Consider the following 19,912-nt stretch of genomic DNA (forward strand, 5'->3'; position numbering starts at 1 on the left):
ATGAAGATCAATGTGGGTTTTTACCTAAAAGACAGCTGGGGGACAATATTAGAAATATATTAGATATTTTTGAATACTTAGAACAATATAATGAAAAGCAAGCAGCACTGATTTTTCTTGATGCAAAAAAGGGCTTTGACAATTTGAACTGGACTTTTTTGTTTAAAATTTTGGAAGATATGGACTTTGGCAGGAATTATATCAAATGAGTAAAATCGATTTATACCTCACAAAAGGCACAGATAATTGTGAATGGAGAATTAACAAAACCCTGTGAGATGCAGAAAGGGACTAGACAAGGATGCCCTTGTCACCACTGCTATTTATTTTAGCTTTGGAAGTATTGAATAGAGATATAAAGTGAGATGAGAGAATTGCTGGAGTGAGGATTAAAAGAGAAATTTATAAATTAGGGGCATTTGCTGATGACCTTGTGATAATTTTGGAAGTTCCTCTGGAAGGAATAGAAATATTAATGGAAAAACTGAAGGATTGTGGGGGGTTAGCTGGTTTTAAAATTAATAAACAAAAATGGAAATGGAAAAACAAATGGAATTGATGAAAAAAGACAGGAGTTAAATATAAAATACTTCAAGATGAAAAGGAACAAGGAGGATTGGGACTGCTTGATTTGAAACTGTATTTTGCAGCCTGCTGCTTAGTCTGGATGAAAGAGTGGGTTTTGCTGAGAAATAAGAGAATTTTAGAATTAGAAGCGCGCAATCTGAAGTTTGGATGCCATGGTTTTCTATAGTATGATAAAGTTAAGGTTAACTTTAAGAAGATTTTAAGAATCATTATATTAGAAGTGCCATATTGAGAATATTGAACAGATATAAACCCAGACTGTGCCCAAAAATGCCTTTATGGGTCGCAGCACAAGAAGCATTTTACAGGAAAAAAACAGTAGGTAAAAAAAAACGGTTAACTTATCGAGAGTTGTTAGAACAGGAACATGGAGAATATAAGATGAAATCAAAAGAACAATTGGCTGCAGAGGGTTTTAGTTTTCAATGATTTTCGTGCACACAGTTAAGAGAAAGATTTAAGGTAGTTTATAGGACATTTGGAATTGAGCAGCAGAAGACCAAATTTGAACTTGAACTATATACAAATAATGAACATGTAATTGCTAAAATGTATAAACTTTTATTGAAAATTGAAACAGAAAGTGAAAGACTGTATGATAAAATGGGCTAAGAACTTTGGACTTTCCCACTGATGGAACAGTGGGAAAATATGTGGTTAAAAGGACTGAAATTTACATTATGTTATAACCTAAAAGAGAATTTTTATAAAATGATGTACCGTTGGAATATGATTCCAGAAACATTGTCTAGAATTTATAAAGATACTTCAAATTTATGTTGGAAATGCGGACAGCATGAAGGGTCATTTTATCATGCCTGGTGGACTTGTAAAAAAGCCAGAAATTTCTGGGTTCAAATATATATAATACAAAAAATTTTAAAGATCAACATTCAACTGAAACCAAAACTTTTCTTGCTGGGATTAATGGACAATCAATTAGAAAAGAGCCATGGAAGATTATTCTTATATATGATTACTGCTGGAAGACTATTATGTGTGCAAAAATGGAAAGACTCTGAAATATCCACAGTGGAGGAATGGATGGTGAAGATGACAGAATTAGCAGAGATGGCAAACTTGACTTGTTTGATTAGAGAAAGATCAACAACTACATTTATCAGTGATTGGAAACCTCTTATGGACTTTTTGCTAGAAAAAGAAAAATGAACTTGTGATTTATGGGTTTGAAGATTAGAAAGGCTAGCTTATGGAAAGAAGGAAATTATGATGTAACCTTAGAGACAGAGGCTAAAATATAAATGCATTTATAACTGCTGTCAAAAAGATTAGAAGCCGCTTCTTATATTTTTTTTCTTTTTTTCTTTCTTCTATTTCTGTTTTCTTTCTTACTTATTCACTATTATTTCTTATTTTATTTGCTTCTTTTCTAATATTTGTATTGTTTTTAATTTTGTTAAAAATGTCTTCAAAAATTATATTAAAAAAAAGAATACTTCTTCCTTTGATGACATTTCCCCAGGTCTAGGATATTTTCTAAGTACTACCTATCCCTTTTGGAACTGAGATTCATTATGCCAACAGCTCTCTTCAGAAACATCTTCGCACAATGGCCTGCTGTTTTTTTATAGTTCTGAAGAACAGATTTGTAGAGCTAACCAAGTGAACCATGTCTTTTGAATGACTAAACTGACAGAAGGTTTCCAGCGAACTCCACAAAGCTTTGCTGTTTGCTATTCAGAAAGAACCCATATGAACAGTTCTGCTTCCATTTTAAAAGTTCTTGTTGCTGTTGATTGCATTTTATTTTGCTAAAGATGTATTCATGGGCATTTTAAACATGTGCCCTTGTTACATGATCACAAGTGATTGAAGGTTATTCATAAGTAATCAGATACATGATTGAGTGTCTCAGTGATACAGATGTGAGAATTGCTGTATTCCTTGGCTCTGTTCATATGTTCATTTTCATCATATGAAAGGGGAGAATGAGGGTGTGTTTCCTGCCCATCACTCACCTTTATACATATAACATTTTTCCATTTACCCAGGATTTTAAATTGCATGGAGAACACATACCCACAGAACACTCTACTTTTGTGAAGAGCCCCCCCTCCATCTTCCCATTCCGATTTGAGGAAGGCAGAAAGAATGGGTGCTAGTTTCTGTCTATCCCACCAGATCTGGCAAGCTCTAAGTCCCTTCTGAGAAACAGTGTCATCATATGGGACCTAGAAAGCATGGCTTTCTGTCACGATGCCTGCCCTGTGGAACAGCCTTCCCCCAAGATTTGAATGGCCCTGACTTGGTTGGCCTTCTAGAAGCCTTTAAAAATCTGACTCTTCCTTCAGAGGCTCTAGAGTCAGGATGACAGTGGAGTCCAATGTGAGTTTTTGCCCTGTGCTGATTGAGAACCTGATTATTTTTAACTGGCATCTTTCACTGTCTTTCTATTGTTTTTCTATGTATGTTTCTGTTTTTATGCTTTGTTACCTGCCCCAACCGTATTGGCTGGCCACATAAATTAGCAGAATGAACGAATGAATGAATGAGAGCTACCATAGCTAGGCTGCAAAAAATCTAGAAGGCCACTAGATGGCAGCAAAGAGGTAGAGTTTCTGCATCTCTTTCCTGCCATCTACAATCGTGGTCATCTGGATCTTTTCAGCACAGGTATGGCAATCAGAGGGACAGGGTAACAGGGAGTGAATTCCCTTCCCTTGATGCTTCTTATAGTTTCATGAGGGAGAACAGGGCTCTTGTTAATACCACTTTCATTTCTTGGAAGCAATAAAATGGTCTTGTTCTTCCTTTATGATGCTACAGAGGTGGCAGTATATAGCTTTATTATTATTTCCCACTCTAACTTTGGTTGGCTTCCTTAAAATGTGGGAGCAAGCATCTCCCTGTTTCCAAATTGTTGGGTTGCTTCTGCGTAGAACCTTTAATGCAGTTTCTCAAACTTTGGTAATAATTCTCCTAAACTTTCTTTGTCTCTTTGCCATTTGGAAATTTAAGCTCACTCATAGAAATAGGAAAGTATTTAATATTTAATATTGTCACGGGACAGGCAGTTGCCGTACAGTTTTTCTTGCATTTGTAAACCTTTCCCTAGAATAAACAGAAAATAGCATTATTTGGGAGGGGGAGGCAAAGAATGGTAACCGCCAGATGCCTTCAAACAATACTTCTGGGGCATTCTCAGAGGAATGATGTCTGCTACTGCTTCTGTCCATCAACAGCAATTTTGGGCAGTGATGCTACCAGTGGCAAACCTCTTCCCACAAATCTTTTGAAGAGGTTCTGTCCCCTCTGAAAAAAAGGTCCACTAACCTGCATGTATATTAGTAAAAGGGGTGAGATGGGGACTAGTCATTATTCTTGTAGAAGGAAAAAAATGTAAGCGTAAGAAAAAAAAAAAACAGAGTGAAAGAAGGAGAAAACAGACAGACGTAGTAAAAATTAAACACGAATCTAATCCTACTGGTAAAGATTAAAACTAAAGTGGATCTGAAGTCTGAAAAATGGGAGACCCTGACATTTGGAAGCAGAGTGGAGTATTCAGTCTATTCAAGCATCAAGCAAAGGACTCCAAGTTCATTCTTTCACCTTTCACACTTCTTAGCTCCTAGGAGGACCTCATGGCATTGTTACTACCTGTGGCTGCATTTTCTTGGCAGCAATTGGAGTTGCACTGGTCTCGGAGCAGAGACACCTCCCTTTCCAGCATCTCAATCCTGCTCAGCAGCTCCTGTATGTCCCGGGAGGATGCGGCACACTTGCAAGTCTGTCTGGGGAGGTTTATCTTGTGGGTGAAGGTGACCTGGCTCTCACTGTCTGAGGTCTGCTCGGTGTACTCCATCATCCGGTCATCTTCCGAACTCACCTCTGGGTCAGATGAAGCCTCTAGGGAGGTGGAGCAGAGGCTGTCCAGAGGCACATTAATGTTGTATATATGGCTGAAGATCATGGGTTGCTCTTTGATAGGTGACGTGTAGTTGGCAAAGCTGCCTTCTTCATCGGTCACCTGTTTTTTAACTCTTTCGGTCATCACTTCCAGGCGGCATTCAAAGGGTCTGAAGATGGATGCCAGCAGCATTACGTTGAGACTAACCAGAACATTTCTTAGGACCCCATTTTCACCATCCGCCCTCATTTTCTTGAGAAGGACAAGGAACTTCTACACCAGCCTTGGGAAGCAATGTTTTAGGAAGACCTGCAATGAAGCACAGCGACATTTTGTTACAAGTAGCTCCTAAGCAAATCCGATGAAAAAGATCATGGCAGCATTTCTATGCATGGGAGTAACACTGCATTGCCATGCATAGGATAAGATATAAAGGTACAGGTTAGCCTGCAACAGGCATCCATTTGTAACCCACACCAGTGAAAAGACTTTTATAATCCATAGTAAAGGAAACTCTTGCTGCCAATACTATTTGTGATTTGGAAGCTTTTTCCCATTTGCAAAATGCTTTATAATCTTAAGACTGGGCAGAACCCTCTCCATCTGGTCAAACCAAAAACTCCTCTCCCTTTATACAGAGCTGCTGATGCTGAGTAGCTTTCTAATCCAGAGTTTTTCTAGTCAGGCAGGCAGCAATTGAACCTGAGACCATCTGAGTGAAATGCGCCTGAGCTATGCCTGATTTCCAGCCCCCTAAACCAGAGCTCTGGTGCAGTCTCTCAGCCCTTATTGGATACCCAAATACATATCTGCACCTTAATGCAGGTTCTCCCAGTTCACCCTTCCTGTTCCATTCCTTCCAGTTCACCCTTCCTGTTCCACTCCTTCGTGAACTTCCCTGTGCTCAGTTTTAGGCTATCAGCTCTCTGGCTCAGCAACCTGTTGTTTGATTCTTGGTCTTTAAAATTAAAAATTAATTGCTCAAAATAATTACTGCAATAATTATAATTGTTAAGTACCATGACAATCTGGAGAAGCATCTGGAGTGGCAATATAATTGGCTGAGGACTGTTTTCTACAGTGCCATGTAACGCCGTTGTTGGAAGGAACCCATTGATTTATGCCTATTGGATCTGAGCAGTGTCTTTAGATATCTTGGAAAGACCTTCATAGTTTTTAAGCTTAAGTGGTTGGTGCTAATGAGATGAGTACAGTCCACATCAAAAGAAGAAATGCTTCCTTCCCTCTCTAAAATATTTATTTTGCACATATTGATTGGCATTCGGAAAAAAAAGGATAAAGCATTAAAATACAGAAAGTGATTGTTTCAGGCAGCAGTATGCCTTCATTTTAGCCCATGTAACATTCTCCAGAAATGCAGAGCTAGTCTGACTGAAAGCCACTGCATTAAATATAATTAAATGACCCTGCACAATATTTGGTTTATTTACGTTTCTGCTTAGGACACACAAATGCAATTTGTTAAAAGTCATTTCACCTCCCACTTGCACACAGAATGATTTGGTAAAGCGTCTTTATCCGCAACAGGGCACCTTTCCATTCTGGTATTGATTTGCAGCCTCTGGGTGTTAAATCCAAACTCCAAGGGCCAAATTCATCCTGCAAGGAAAGCTATTTTCTTCAAAGTAGTTAGGCAAGATCTATACATAGTTCAGCAGGGTTTTTCTTTGTTGTTGTTGACTGAGGGTGGGTAGATGGGGGCTGGGAAAGCGATGCATTGATCAGCATTTTGCTCTAATGCCTTTGCTTTAAAGCAGTGTTGTCCAAACTTGGCTACTTTAAGATGAGTGGACTTCAACTCCCAGAATTCCCCAGCCAGCATGGCTGGCTGGGGAATTCTGGGAGTTGAAGTCCACTCATCTTAAGGTGGCCAAGTTTGGACAACACTGCTTTAAAGAATTGTGGCAGAGGCTCTGCAGCCACCAGGCAGGCAGAGTGGTGACTCGGTGCCAAAAGAGCCTCATTATTCCAAGCACAGCGCTGGGATCAGGGGACTGTCTATTGTTTACCTGCTGCCGGAAAATTTGTCTTATGTTTAGTTTTCATTGGACACCTGTACAATTTGAATGCAGATCTTTTAAAGAAAAGTAGCTCTGAAACGGATGTTGAATTTTCAAGTTTCGGTTTCCTGGCGTAATTTCATGTTCCAGTTATTCAATGGCAGTAGCTATTTGATTTCATTTGGGTCAATTGTCATAATTACTTTTGATGTAATTTGCTCTCCTTTTTTTGGATTTTCCCTCCTATGCTCCTCAGGCTAAAAACAGTTATCATTCAGGGTGCTTCTGCCATCCACCCACCCCCCAGAACTCCCGAAACCATCACAGCTATTGCTGCAACAGCCTGTGACTGTCTTGACCACAGGCATTGTGGAACAATCCAGAGCCAACCTGAGTTTTCTCCATCTAACCTTGTTTTTCTGGACCCTATATATTTTTAATGATAACATAACCCTTAACATAAAAGAAAGAGCTGGGATGACCTTGTCCACCAGCAGTAAACAACTGGACAATAGATTAAACAACTATTACAGTCTCCCCCGTTATGGTACATTGCATAATGTGTTTCTATTTAAATTACAGTAACTCTCTCTCTCTCTCTCTCTCTCTCTCTCTCTCTCTCTCTCTCACACACACACACACACACACACACACACTGAATGACATGTAAATTAAATTTCCCTTTTGCACTTATGTAGTTCCTTTTGGTACTACGTACGTGGCAGTGTCCTGTAAGATGCTTCCACAAAACTGGAGCGAACATAATTCTGTACAGTTTGTGTTTTAAGTCTTATATATAGCAACAAGTTTAACCAATACTTCTTAGAAATTCTTCCCTCCATGAATTCACTATTGGGATACTTAGACTCCTATTTTCATTATGTCTCTTTCCATTTTCCAATTGAAAATAGGAATACTTACTCCAGGCCCCATCTTAAAGCTCACAGCCTAGTTCCCATCCATTACTACATATATCAAGGGTCTGTTCTGCCTATTATCTGCTATATTCATTTACTTACTATTGACTGCCCTGTACTGATGTAAAAATAGGCATCATTTGGTCTTGTTTAAGACATACTGTAAAAGTTGTGGTGGGGAACATCATTACTTTAATATATGTTTTATCAGCAATGCAAAATATAACTCATCAGCTTGAAGAATGTGAAATAGCTGGCTGCATGTTATAAAGCAGTGTACATTGTAAATAAGTATTCATTTACATAAATTGACGTGGCTACCTGGAAACAAGAAACCAAATCTGGGCTACAAAAATCTGAACAACCATCAGATGGCAGCAGAGACGTAGCTTTTTCTATGTTATACAGCTTCCTCAGATTTGGACTAGATCTGGTACCTTCAGGATTTATCTTCATATTGTGCTACTTGCAACACAAAGGTGCCCTGCTTTTAAGACATATGTTCCTGATGTTGCCTTTGCCTCATTCCCAGCCCATTGCAGAGGGCAGCCTTAATTTATCTTCAGCTATTTCAGCTTAAAAGTAGTATTTCCCCCCTTCTCCCTCACAAGCTTTGCCATACAGGCCCATGACAGCTCATCAACAAGACTGTTGATGATGCAATCGGAGGCTGAGATCTCCTATTGGCTGTTTTAGGTTGCTGCAGGTGTGGCCCCTTCTCTCTGGTCCCTGAACACTATTTTCCAGGAGCATTCTGTCTGGTTCTTTCCAGCTGACCTCTCTCCTGTACCTGCCAGATCTCTGAAGGCATGGAGCATTATCTACGGAAGTCCATCCTCAAAGCCATGCCCCCCATGCCTTCTGCCAGCCCCCTGAGCCCAGGCAGCAGATCCCCAACCTCCCATTTCTCAAAAGGGTAGGGTAGCAATAGAAGTTGGGGAGGAAGTGATTCTTTTGCTCCCTGGTATCTGATAGGGTTGGTATGTCATCAATATTAGAAAATTATTATTGTTCTTTTTAAATAGAGACAGCTGAAACATAAACAAATTCAGAAATGCACTTTCAGAATCATCCATGAAAATGCCCCAAAATGATAAAAAAATGGTAGTGGGTTTGGTGAGGATGAATCTGCTGAACGAGAAATATCCAATGTCCTGAATGAGAATCATTTGTGCCTTCTAACTCACTGTTAAGAAGAAAAGGTATTCCCATTGCCTTCTGTTACAACCTGCGTGCTAGTAGCTCTACCGCATATGGAAATGGTAGGGATTTGTTTATGAGAATCACTCTCTTTTGTTAAAAGATGCTCTATTTTGGTGTGAAGCTCAAAGCTGACACATTATGGGTCAATTTTGTTATATCAATTGAATCAGGATGGGCATCTCTAGCTTACTCTGTTTCTGATGGGGAATCTTCCATGAATGTATACATGTATGGATATGTGTATGTAAGTATGTATGTTTATGTGTATGTATGCATGTGTGTGTGTGTGTGTGTGTGTGTGGAGAAAGAGAGAGCGAGCGAGAGAGAGAGAGTGAGTTAGAGAACATTCAGCATACTGGATGGAGAAAAATGTGGCATGTGCCCAAAAGGGTGATTTTTGTCTTTCTAAAAATCAATACCTTTCGCTTATATTACACTCTGGTGAGAGAGAAAAGATAGAGACACAGATTGGTGACTTTGGGACAGGTGGCAAGATCAGGAGGAGAGTTCATGAGGCTGAGTAGCAAAATGGATGATGGGTCATGGACTGTAAAATTGTTGGTGCAATCACATCTCATTCTGCTTTGACTTTCTTCTGAGGGGTTCTGTCAGTGATGGCTTTTTTCCCCGCAGTAGCCAAAGTCATAGCTCTTGCTTTATTTTGAATTCATTACTATCTTCTTTCCCATTTCTCAGCTGATCCAATTTTCTATTCCTCTTCCTTCCCCACTTTCTCTGCTCATTTCAACAATATATACTAAATTTTTATATTGTTCTTAAAGACCTTCATTCACTTATTATAGTAGCTCCTACTTTTTCATTGCATATTTCATGGATACTTTTAAAAAATCACTGTGTTTAAGTCTTATAAACACATGGTGTACTTCCATCCCATATGGCTATTCTGATAAGTGTCTTTCTCTATGTTAGACATATTGGGTAATTTCACACAACCTTACATCTGGTTTTATGCATCCCTCAAGGGGATTTTTAAAAAATGTTAACAGCAGAGCTCCAGTTTTTCTAGAGAATGCTTCAGATTTAAGAAAGAGTTGGGATGAGCTTCTCTGGAATTAACATAAGGCAGATTGAGTGGCTTTCTGATACAGCCTCAGAGATGTTCCTGAGATCCTTGCTCTACTTAATTTTGAAAGACAATACAGGTCAAAATTAATGAAGAGTACATGGCATGAATATAGGGGAAGGAACCAGCTTTCCTGCAACTGAAAAATTATTTTTATGATACTATGTTACAGTCAGGCATCAGTTTGCAGATACTACAGCCAGTCTAGTGCAAATTTGACATGGGAGTGAGTTGGTGTGGTTGCCAAAACTAACTCTGCCATGGCATGGACTGGCAGCAGTGAACCATGTCAATTAGTATCCTTCATTCTTGATTCAAGATTTTGCACAACCCAAAAAAGAGAGTAAAGATTAACAAATTAATCATTATCTTGGCAAATCGGTTATTAAAGATGCTTCCTTTTTTTTAAAGTGTGCATTAGGAGGAGAGAGAGAGGTTATGCATGATGCTCAGTATAATAGAAAAAGTTAGCTACAAAAGTAACAATTACTGTGGATTTCCCATGTCTTGTTTTTTCGTTTCTTCACAAAGCAAAAAACAATATGTAAAATTCTGTGAGACTGATGTGAATCAGATTTAGACCAGTCTTCAGATCCCAACTTCCTCATTTTTAGACTGCAAGAAATCTCAGTTGGGGGGAGAAGAGGGTCTGGGATGTAAGTCGGTTGAAGGCCAAGTGGTTATGAGAGAGGCAGCAGCTAAATTGGCTGAATCACAAGCCCTCCACACTCACCTACAAAGCAAGGTGAGAGAGATCCAAGCCTGACGTTAACTTCCAAAGGACTGTATGAGCAGGCTGTGTGGGCTGTGCTGTTTCTACACGGCCATGCCGATTTCACATTTCTCTGTTCTGCCCCATTTGCATGTCGTTCTCTGCTAAAGAACCCCATCCAACACTTGCCCAGAAAGATATACTATAAAAGTATTTTTTCCACAAATGACAAATGTATTTTAACTACCTCTAGGCATTACTCAACGTGTTTTAAACTGAGGAGTTTTAAACACCTTTTAATATAGCTTTGGAACTGAAAAGTGCATCATGAAATTCTAAGGATGGAAAAATCCAAAGGTTTCAGTTTGCTATTGGTGTGGGAAAGGAGGAAGATTCTTCAGCCATTCCTGGGCAGAAGTGAGAGATGAACTTTTCTATAACTTCCCTGCACATTTGTTGATAGAGTATCCCCTCTCCCCCCAGTTCAGCTCTGGTGCTGCAGCTGAACCAGTCAGAAAAATAACGCAACCAACACACCTTGAATACTAAAAGTAGTAAAAATACTAAAAATAGTATTTATTTATTTATTTTATTTATTTATGTTTACTAAAAATAGTAAAAAGAGCCAGTTTGGTCTAGTGGTTAAGGCCCCAGGCTAGAAAGCAGGAGACTGTGAGTTCTAATCCCGCCTTAGGCATGACAGCCGGCTGGGTGACTTTGGGCCAGTCCCTCTCTCTCAGCCCAGCCCACCTCGCAGGGTTGTTGTTATGAAGAAAACAGAAGGAGGAAGGAGTATTAGGTATCTTCGCCGCCTTAGTTATTTATAAAAATAATAAAGGTGGGATTAAAAAATCTAAAAAACCAAACCAAACCAAAACCAGATTCTGTTGTCTCATGCAACTTTTTGCAACGTAAAAATCAGATCCCTCCCCACTACTTTATACATGCTTTAGGACAGACATATGTCTAGGCTAACACAATCAGTGCTGCTGTCTCATTTAGATTCACCCCTAGCGATGAATCCATGTGATTCTGTGTATGTCTGGATGTTCAGCTAGTAACGTGGTCAAAGGCAGCCTGAGAACCACCCCATCTTCTATGAAACGGAGGGGCACAGCAGGCTGGGAGATACTGAAGACTGCATCCCCCATGCCCTTTGGGGAATGGAGAGAAAATCTTCCTTCCCATGAAGGAAGGATAAGGTAATAGATTTCCCAGGCCCCGCATATCTTGCCAGAATGAATGGGGACCAATATAAGAATATATAATACAGCAGTGGCAAATATAAAATTGCTTTGTATAATTCATGCCTGTCTTCTGTACTATGTTTTTAATTCCCCAGGGCAAATGAAGATCTTCCCCTACAACCAGTTGTTTACTAGCTTCTTCCTTTCTGCAAAATCATGGCATGCCTGAAAACATGCTCAGCACTTATAGCTTTAAATTTTCTTAAAATTACTGCTACTCTTTGCCTTCCTCCTTAATCAATGAATAATACCTGCTCCCTGAAATGAAATCAGTGGATGTCATCTCTACCTCTGCTTTGCTGGAGAAAGAAGAGCACAGATTTAAGTTCATTGGCAATCTTATAACATCCCCAGTTAAGGGAGCGGGTGAAGACCCAGCACTGCAATTCAGCTGAAATGAAAAATCCTAGTAGCTGTGAGCATGGAAGTGGTTCAGTGGATATTTATTTAGTTAATTGGTTACGATGATATGCATGGCCCTTACTCATAACAATTCTAGATTAGGCGACTTACATCTTAATAGCCATCTCCACAAAAACCATTATACTACCAGATTCTCAATCCTGCCCTCCCCTGTGACAATTATGTGGCAGCCCCTTTCCAAAGGCTCTTTGGAAAAGCATGGTCTTAATGGCTTTCAGAATGATATCAGGGAAGGGGCCACCCTAAAGTTGGGAGAAGATTGTTTCTTGGCTCCTGCCCTCTTAACATCTCATGATGAGTAATCTTTAGTATGCCTTCTTGGGCCTCTTATCACCAAATCATAAGTAGCTTGGTTTCTTCTGCTGCTGTAATCTCTATGTCAATAAGTGAGCATCTTAACAATGGGTAGGCATCTTGGTGCTCTCTCATTCTCTCCAAGCAATATGGTCAAGAGCAAGGCATTGTAGAAGATGTAGTCCAAAGCATCTGGAGAAAACTGGGTTGCCTAGCCCTGCTTTGAACAGTAATCAACTTTTTCATACTGGGATCCATCTTTCAGCGTACTCTACAATCCATTTTTTAAATGCAGTCAATTACATTGCATGCCATCCCAGAGCATCAAATTCCTGCACAGTTTACAGTAGTACTTGGTACAGAATTTCTCTTTCTCTTTCCTTTTCTTATCCATTACTCCCTATTTTTTGTTTCCTCCCCATCCTTCCCAAAGATTGACAAATATATGAAAGAAAACAGTGGAGCCACTGATGCTATTTAGCTTAGGTCAAAGCACAACCTGTTTGTGGGTTCATATCTACTGTTTGAAAACCAAGGCTACAGATTCAGTACCTAACTCAAACTATTTCAGGGATATGATATTGAATTATTTCCTTTCTTCTCTGCTATAAACTAATCCTTTATACCTAGAAAACATTGTAGAGTAGGCTAGGAAGCCTCCACATGGAGTCTCCTCAGACTCTCCAAACCAGCTATTCCCATGGTAACTAATAGTTTGAAACAAACCCCACTGATTTTAGGTTGCTTTCCGGCCTCAGGCAATATCTCAGGTGGTCATATAACAAAGACTCATTAGTAATCCCTATTTTTAAGGACTGCTATAGCTGTAAGGGCGGGCGCTATTTGAGCTTTCCATGGCTGCTTTTTTTATATCAATGAGTTAAGTGTAAGATGGCAACCCTGGTTCTGAGCAAGCTGAGTGGACAAAGAGCCAGCACTTCAAAGCCAACTTTATGCACTGTAGGGATGGTAGACTTAGATGTATAAATATGAAATTCCCCTTGTGCTTCTTTCTGTGGAACTGACTCAATAAAGAACACAAGAGTCACTTTTTCATGGAAAGCAAACAGAGGTCGAACAGCTGAGGAAATGAGTGAGCAAAAGTGCGTGCAGTGTGCAGGGAAAGATGGATGGATAAAAGACAGAGACAGGAGCGAGAGAGAGGAGAGACTAACAATACAAAGGTGCAAAGATAATTCAATAGGAAGGAAGGAAGGATGGATGTGCTCCTGCAGAAGTAAGAGAAGAAAAAAAAAATACTGACAATAACCACATTAGTTAACACATATAAATTAGAAGAGATAAAAGAACTTGATGAATAGATATTTGGGGAATCTACATCATAGATCCAACCCACCTTATCAATATAATTATCATGGCAACCTTCAGCAGCCAAGGTAATGATGCCCTGTGATAATTTATAAGCACCAGATAATGGACTTTTCCTACTGCTCCACTTTGATACAGTGCTAATGAGGTGGATTGGGGGCGTCCTCCAGGCAGAGGAATCATACAATCTGGCTATGTTCAGCACTTTTTTTCCTACTAAATCTTTTTGTCAAATGACAGTAGCTTGATGCTGGGTGCTCTGTAGTTTCGTAGCTTGCTCTCCATTTTCTTCCTCACAAGAACGAGTTGTCCGTGTTCATCATCTTCTCCACAAAGAATGCCAATGGAACTACTCTGCTTGAATCTTTCGCCAACCCTGCAAATGTCAATACATATTTGTATTCCTGCAGGAAACAGCAAATAGGAAAGTGGTTTGGGGGGCAGGCAGAGCAATATTACTCCACTCCAGCCATCAGTGGTTTGCTACGTGCATTTGTGTCTGTCATATAATTGAGCCTTCAACCAAGAATTAGCTTCACCTCAACCACATTCTGAAGATTAGCCTACTGGCCCACCTTCTAGGCAGAGTTACTAAGATAACATGTGAGAAAGGGACACCATTTCAGATCACAGTGTAGGACAGAAACACAAAGTTGAAAGAACTTTTTGGACATTCTGTGAGAAGAAAAGTAAGTTGTTTTAGAAAAATGTATTCTGATTACAGGTAAACTGTAGCAAGGCTAACCTATTTTTAGCAAATCATTTTTTGAAGCAAAATGGGATTATGACCTTGCAGTGCTACCCAGTTCAATTGATTGGGTACATCAGTGTTTCTGAACAGTGATGTCCATGAGGGGTGTGTGGAAGTGTCAGACTGGCAAAAGCAGCATCATGGTGTGGCTCCTTTTCTATGTATGTTATGACAACGCACATAAGCCCCAAAAGACCACAACACTTGTTTGGTCCATCTGTTGAAAGCAGCGAGATCTTGTGGACACCACAAAGAATAAGGAAGCATTTTTCTGCTATGTAATGGCTTTCCTTACTTTGCCTGCTGTATAAAAGGTATTATTAGGTTAGAGAATATAGTGGACAGTGCAAAAATCCCCCCAGGAATAATTGGGCAGTGAATTGGGTAGGCTATCATATTAATTACTGAGATGATGGAATAAGCCCAAATTATCTTCTCCTTTGTTATTTTATTTGTACTTTGTTTCCTTGATTTAATTAACTACTCTGAATGCTTTCCTCTTTCCCACATCCAGTAAACGTTACAATTCTCCAAAACATGCATTTGGGAGAGCTTTTGAGAAAATGAAAAGAAAATGATGAAAACATGCAAAACTGATGGAGTAAAGTAATCTGTGTCCATCATGAATATGAAAAGCAGTGTGGACCTTTGAATTACGACTTTAGCACAGCACTCTATTTTTTAATAGGGATGCCAAAAGGAAAACATTGTAACATAGTTAAAACATAGTTTTAGCAGCTCTATCAGCTTTTTTTTTTCTCATCACCATAACATATTCTAATTTTGAGTTGTAATGACCTAAGTGTCTCATATTCAGAAGACTAAAATCCTGCCCAGAAACTCTGCCAGAAATGTTCTGTTGGACTTGGGATTTGTTTGCTGAGTTCAGAAAGCACAGGCAGGTCAAAAAGTGTTCTTGGTAGCTATTTCACAACCATGAAATTCTTTCTTTCTTTCTTTCTCTCTCTCTCTCCCAAATTGAGGATTCCTGGAAAAAGCTGGCCCTACCATTAAGTAGAAGTGTCTGCGAGAGGGGAGGCACACTCCTTTCTACTTCTTCAGGGAGTAAAATGACTTGGGCCAATTCTGATATTGTAAAATGACTGGAATCCATTTATCACTGCAGATAGATATGACTGACCTTCCAAGAGTATAGAGTTGGCAACCTTTCTGTGGTTGTGATTGCCTACTTTTCCACTTAAAGAAAAATCTAGAGGTGCACTGCTTTATCACTTCTCCAATTCCTTGAGCTAAAAGCAGTAGAAAAGCATAATTCAAGCAAAACCTCATTCAATTCAAAGTTCTATTACATTTACTTTAAACATAACAATTTTCACTTCACCATCAGAAGCCCAGTTTGGAAGGTTGTAGGCATTGTCCTTAGCCAGGGATGACACCCTGCCGAGAAACTGCAGCACTTCTTATGCTCTTACTGGCATGCATGGATAGGAAGATGCATGGCCTTAGGATGTGTTAGTCATTATGGAATTAAAGCTTAGCAAGGGAATAGATTGGAGTCCCATTTGAAAAAGGTGAAATTGCAGAATGAACTGGCTGGCCCGGATAATCTGAACAGACAAGGAGCTTGAAGAATGTGGTTCAGGTTTTAGGGTTCAGAGAGATGTCTTATTACCTGCTGCAGGCACATGAAATTTGTCCTAATTTGACTTAACAATCAATTTTGCTTCCAAAACAAAAATGAACTTGGAAGGTCTTGCACAGCCTTTGTTGAAATATAAAGGAAAAATACCAGATCTTAAAAAAATTTCTTTTTAGGCTCTGTTGTTTTATTGTAATAAACAAAGACAGACAGGGATTTGGGACTTATATGTGTTCAAGGATGTAGTTAATTTACATGATTGTACTGATGACTGAAAAAAGGATTCCAGCAAAGTAAATAATTTGTTCTTGGTCTCTCTCTCTCTCTCCCTCTCTCCTTGTAGGAGATTTCGCATACAGGTTAGGATTACAGTATACAGGCTTCCCTTTCTTTCTGACCACCAATAAAAAGTACCAAACAGAGATTCATCAGTACGAGATACTGAGCAATTTTTCTGTCAGAAATCCACCTATTTTTCCTCTCCTAACCATATACCTGTTTATAATTTGTTCCTAAACAGTATTCAGTTTAATTTTAATAAATTTCAGATATCAACCTGGGGATCGATCCTATCTGTAGAACCAGGTGTTCAAATCAGATGGCATCTCTTCTGCAAAGATGTCAAGAAAACATTAAACTATTAAAAATGAGCACATTTGCAGGCAGTGAAACATTGGGAATTTATATGGCTTCTTGTTCAGTGTTTTTCTTCCCCATAAAAAAATGAATATAACATATTTAAACCGGTTCCATTTTGGGCTCAAGCCATATATTAAAACATCTCTTTTCTGTTCCAAAATAGATTAGTGAATGTGAGATAAGAACAAGAGGAAATGTCCTCTTTTGCTCTTCATTGAAGCCTTCAACTTATCAGCTGGATTTTGTGTGATTTGTAGCTGCCACTGATTTTCATATATTAGCAAAATTAGGATTATTTTTTAGATTTTTTTTTATCCTGCCTTTATTATTTTTACAAATAACTCAAGGCAGTGAACATACCTAATACTCCTTCCTCCTTCTATTTTCTCCATAACAACAACCCTGTGAGGTGAGCTGGGCTGAAAGAAAGTGACTGGCCCAAAGTCACCCAGTGACTTTCATGCCTATGGTGAGACTAGAAGTCAGAATCTCCTCATTTCTAGCCTGATGCCTTAACCACTAGACAAAACTGGCTTTCAGTTTGATATTTAGTTCAATAATTTAATTCAAATAAATAATTTGAAGTTATTGTGAAAATGTTTTGATGAAGTGAAACAACTTCAGGAATCACAAGACTTTTGCAACTTTAGAAGTTGCAAACATTGGATGACTGGATGTTTTCAGTAGTGTTTCCTAAATTTCTGTTTTTTTCTTAGATTTCTCTGTAGCTGGGAATTAATTTTAAGTTCTTCTCACCTATTCTCCAACATTGCCACAATTCTCTAAAGTTTAGTAGGCAAGAGAAAAACATTTAATCCATAATCCTTATGAGTCAGAGTTAACAAGAGGGAACATCAAAATGTTTAAAAGAACCCTTTTTTCCGAAAGTGGTAAGAGAAAGTTATGTTTTAAAATTAGGAAAACAAATGTATAGCAACTGATTAGAGAAAGGTACAGACAAATGGTCTGGTCTACAGTAGTTATGACTTGCATCTGGGAATTAGAAGCTTTCAGGTTGATATTGGAGCAGAAAGAGAAACTAGTGTGAAAGTTTCTGGTCAGTTGCAAGGCGCTCAACTGGAAAACTGTGTAAGAGGAGCTGCTGTTGTCCCATCTGAAAAAAAGAGTAGTCTGGAATGCTTTGATTAGTCTCTCTTCAGATTATGTCAGTTTTATGTTAATGAATTGATTCTACTATGTTTCTGCATTAATGTGGATTTTTAATGTTCCTTTTGGAAAATATGCTGATAAACTCCAAATGAGTTTTTCTGCATAAACTTTGTGTTGCAGAGATTTGAGAAACATGGGGAAAATATGTTAAAATGCATTTTAAAGTATGGAGTTGACAACAAAGAGTCTGTAAATGGAACTCGGTACAACTTGAAATTTATGCAGAGGAAGTTGCTGGGAGAGGTTCATTACATTTTGAAATAGGTATCCCAAAATTTGCGAAGGGTAAAGGGAGAGAAGGGAGAGAATGTTGAGACAGAGGCTCATTTAACTTTTCAATGGTTGTTGGCAAGTTCAAGCACTGAGAATGGTTTATCTAGCATAGATGCTCTTTTTTTCAGTGGCCTCTAGTTACCCTTCCCAGAAGACAGCTGAATCTTGATGGTGGTTGAAGAACTGGAGGGAGAAAGGTCAGGGAATGTTTCAAAAATCAAGGAAAGGAAATAGAACAAGGATCTTTCCCAAAATCCTAAATTATCATGTTGGCTATAGTGCTAGACAGGACAGTCCAAATTTTTTTTTTCTTTTTGCTTATCACCCTGATATTCAGCTAAAATCAGTAGGAAAGGTTAGTTAGGTCTAAGTATAGACCTATTGATTTAATGGGGAGATAGCCTTCAACAGACTAGATCAAGCCCTACATTTCTTCACCAATCTTAACTCCACCCCTATTTGATTCAGGTTGCCCTTCTGCTTCACAATCTTTCTTTCATGGAGTAGGCAGCATAAGATCTGCAGAGCACTCTAGGATGCTCCTGGTTTTCTTTTTCTTCCATCACTTCAGCCAGCACTGTGGCTTCTCTATTAATGATTGATGAGGTCAAATTGGCCAAGGCTGGGTTGGGTCAGTGCAATGCTGCAGTGTGTTCATGTGGTGTTCGGTTTCTGTTGCTATATTAAGCTGCCTATACTACTCGTAAAATCAAGAAAATCTCATTTTTGAAAAATCAACGGTGCACTAGGAAGGTCAACAGGCTTAGCCAAAAATAGCAGCAATTTGTTGACTACAAGCGCTATTGTGACAATATTCTAAGGAGGAAAACTTACAAACTGCAGCTTAGTAATTAGAGGAATATGAATGAGAGTGCATATGGATGTAGGTATATTTGGCTGAGAGCTGAATTATTTGTCTGCTATTTTCTGCAGTCACAGGATGACAGCAGCCTACAGTGGACAAATATCTTGAAAAGGCAAGTTAAAAATACAGTAGTGCTTAAAGGTTTGTGAACCATTTTGAATGTTCAATATTTCTGCATAAATATGACCTAAAATGTGATCTGTTCCCTGCACAAGTCCTAAAACTAGCTGAAGAGAACCCAATTAAACAAAAGAGTGAAAAACATTGTATTTGTTCATTTATTCACTGAGGAAAATGATCCAATCCTACATATAGGATTGACAACCCCAAAAGGTACCCAGTTATGAGGGTAGCAAACCTGTTGCCTTCTCAATCTGTGTGACTGGCAATGCTGGCCAACCTGCAATTCTGCATTTGAGCACCGATCCCAACTATGCTGGCATGTTGCTAAGATGAGAGCCCAGGAGCTGGGAGGCAGAAAAGGCAAGAATTTCCAACAAGGGAAAGCTCAGTGCAACCATACGTGACCATTTCTGACATGACATTAGCTTGGCCAGAATGGCATTTCCCTGTTCAAGGATAAAGCAGCACAGGCACAAGGATATCCTAATCACGATAGCAAACCCTGGGGACAATGTTGTGCAATTAGGGGAAGGGGGAATTCACCTCAGCACTGTGGTCTCCACTGTGGTCTGGAAGACTCAACTGAGGAACATGGACGAATGTGTCCATTTTGTGCTCTCTCACTGCACTTTTTTTAAAAAAAATCATATATATTGTCCATCCTATTTCTTTACAGAAAACAAACAAACGAACAAGTACCAGAAAACACTGCCAGTTTAATCCCTTTGGGGCGTAAGTTGTATAATACAAATTTGTTTGATGCATATTTTCAAAACTGAGACTGCACTGAAAAATTTTCCAAAGT

At 39.0% G+C, this 19,912-nt stretch overlaps 1 protein-coding gene and 1 long non-coding RNA gene across 3 annotated transcripts in view; one reads left to right on the forward strand and one right to left on the reverse strand.

Moving 5' to 3' along the window:
- TNR (tenascin R) overlaps window positions 1-4,705 on the reverse strand; it is a 100,072-nt gene extending 95,367 nt beyond the window's left edge. For both annotated transcript variants that reach the window (XM_088153730.1, XM_025162921.1), the window contains exon 1: window positions 4,207-4,705. In XM_088153730.1, the coding sequence (XP_088009856.1) occupies window positions 4,207-4,705 (499 nt within the window). The remainder of the gene's footprint in view (window positions 1-4,206) is intronic.
- The window catches only part of LOC148214123 (uncharacterized), a 164,301-nt gene that overhangs the window by 98,132 nt on the left and 46,257 nt on the right, over window positions 1-19,912 (forward strand). The gene's annotated exons all lie outside the window — the stretch shown is intronic.

The sequence above is a fragment of the Python bivittatus genome, unplaced genomic scaffold, assembly GCF_059951505.1.
Source record: "Python bivittatus isolate LINGU-HERP-01145 unplaced genomic scaffold, Pbiv_v1 ctg000700_np1212, whole genome shotgun sequence".
Lineage (NCBI taxonomy): Eukaryota > Metazoa > Chordata > Lepidosauria > Squamata > Pythonidae > Python > Python bivittatus.